The sequence below is a fragment of the Eimeria mitis genome, genomic scaffold (genome assembly GCF_000499745.2).
Source record: "Eimeria mitis Houghton genomic scaffold, Emh_scaff2444, whole genome shotgun sequence".
NCBI lineage: Eukaryota > Apicomplexa > Conoidasida > Eucoccidiorida > Eimeriidae > Eimeria > Eimeria mitis.
In genome coordinates this window covers 1,295-1,684 of record NW_013570781.1, presented here as the reverse complement: position 1 = coordinate 1,684, position 390 = coordinate 1,295, and the positions used below count along the sequence as shown (strand labels likewise).

Genomic DNA, 390 nt, shown 5'->3' with positions numbered 1-390 from the left:
GTTGAGTTGTCGTTGTATAAACCATTCCCGTTCATGTTGCTTCGGACTTGCTGATGCTGCAGCAGCAGCAGCATTTTTTAATAGATAACAAACATGTAGATGATTATTATTTTTGGCGAAGTTCCAAGCAGTCCTTCTTAATGTATCTTTTATTGTTGGGTCTGCTCCTGCATGCAGCAGCATTTGTATAGTATCTATTCTGTTGTCTCTGCTTGCATAGAATAAACATGTTTGTTTATTTATATCTATTATATTCGGATCCCCACCATTATCTAATAATACACCTAAACATTTACTTCTTCCTTCTCTTGCTGCATAAAATAAACATGTCTGGCCCACTGTATCCCGAGCGTTTGGGTTCAGACCACGGCCCAGTAAATACCTATACAT

The 390-nt window shown here is 38.2% G+C and overlaps 1 protein-coding gene across 1 annotated transcript in view; it reads right to left on the bottom strand.

Moving 5' to 3' along the window:
- EMH_0053880 (uncharacterized protein) overlaps window positions 1-35 on the bottom strand; it is a gene marked incomplete at both ends in the record, with an annotated part of 823 nt that extends 788 nt beyond the window's left edge. The window contains one exon of the mRNA XM_013497051.1: window positions 3-35. Within this exon, the coding sequence (XP_013352505.1) occupies window positions 3-35 (33 nt within the window). The remainder of the gene's footprint in view (window positions 1-2) is intronic.
- Between the last annotated feature and the right edge of the window lie 355 nt (window positions 36-390).